General features: G+C 38.0%; 1 protein-coding gene across 1 annotated transcript in view; it reads left to right on the forward strand.

Annotated features, from left to right (window-relative positions):
• LOC119592694 (longitudinals lacking protein-like) overlaps nucleotides 1-1,144 on the forward strand; it is a 99,390-nt gene extending 98,246 nt beyond the window's left edge. The window contains exon 6 of the mRNA XM_037941613.1: nucleotides 483-1,144. Within this exon, the coding sequence (XP_037797541.1) occupies nucleotides 483-680 (198 nt within the window). The 3' untranslated portion in view covers nucleotides 681-1,144. The remainder of the gene's footprint in view (nucleotides 1-482) is intronic.
• Nucleotides 1,145-1,190: the final 46 nt, after the last annotated feature.

Consider the following 1,190-nt stretch of genomic DNA (forward strand, 5'->3'; position numbering starts at 1 on the left):
CTGCCGGAAAGAATTTCGCCGTATATCGTATATGAATCGGAGAAGTCAACTCGGTTTCCAAGATCTTCGAACATCCTCTGAAATAGTATACATCCGGTCACGTGAAGGTTTAATAAGTACAGCTATACCATACTGAGAACTTTTATACCAAAAGCCATTTTGGGGAAAGAAATTAATATAGCTTTGAACTTATCCGTATTAATACATTATGCTATTTACTCACATACCTTGCACTGATGTGAATTGTAATGCATATTACTAAACTGTTGTTTTTAAGTTTGAAAGAAGTAAACAAGAAAAAAGATGGATAATACATTCTGAAGTAATATTTATTAGTATCACCAATTATAATGATGTCCGTTTATATTTGTGAGAATCACTTAAAAAAATATATATATCTACATATTAAAACTCACATGATAAATAAACTGAAAATGATCAGAAACTTAAAAAGGCTAATTGAGGCATTTCACTCTTTTTAGGAGTCTGCGGGCTTGGTTAACCTCGGTCACCCATGTCCTTTCTGCGGCAAGAGTTCCTTCAGAGACCAGTCAGACCTGAGGCGTCACATAAGGATCCATACAGGGGAGAGGCCTTACAGCTGCCCTCGCTGCCCCTACACCGCTAACAGGAACGAGCACCTAGCCGCTCACCTCCGTAGAAAGCACCCCGTAGAATAAATCAGCTGATCACTGGATGAACGAACACCTAGCTGCTCATGTACGGAGAAAGCATCTAACGAACGAACACCAAACATCTCACCTTTGTAAAAATAATTTAGTATGAGTGAAACAGCTGAAACCCAACTGAATGAACACCTGGCGGCCTACCTACGTAAGAAGCGTATAGTAGAGAGGCACAATTGATCACTTCACTGAGAGAACTTCGAGCGGCCCACCTACATAGAAAACATTAACAGAAATCGTCAAAGTTCACTGGAAATTTTGAGTCTGAGAAAGGTCAAAGTCTGCTCTTTGATGACTGACTAAAGGAAGAGTTTACACTGAGGGTAACTCACAGAATAAGGAAAGACGAAGAGCTCTATTATATATTTAACAAAGGGTTATTATGGGGTAAAACGTGTAATTGGTTGTCATTTCAGAAGTTCATATTAATGAAGTGCTCATAAATATTTTTTTTTATCCTTTTTGTTTTCATGGTAGTGACAATTACTGTATGTGTTAGATGTG

This window comes from Penaeus monodon, chromosome 30 (genome assembly GCF_015228065.2).
Source record: "Penaeus monodon isolate SGIC_2016 chromosome 30, NSTDA_Pmon_1, whole genome shotgun sequence".
Taxonomy (NCBI): Eukaryota; Metazoa; Arthropoda; class Malacostraca; order Decapoda; family Penaeidae; genus Penaeus; species Penaeus monodon.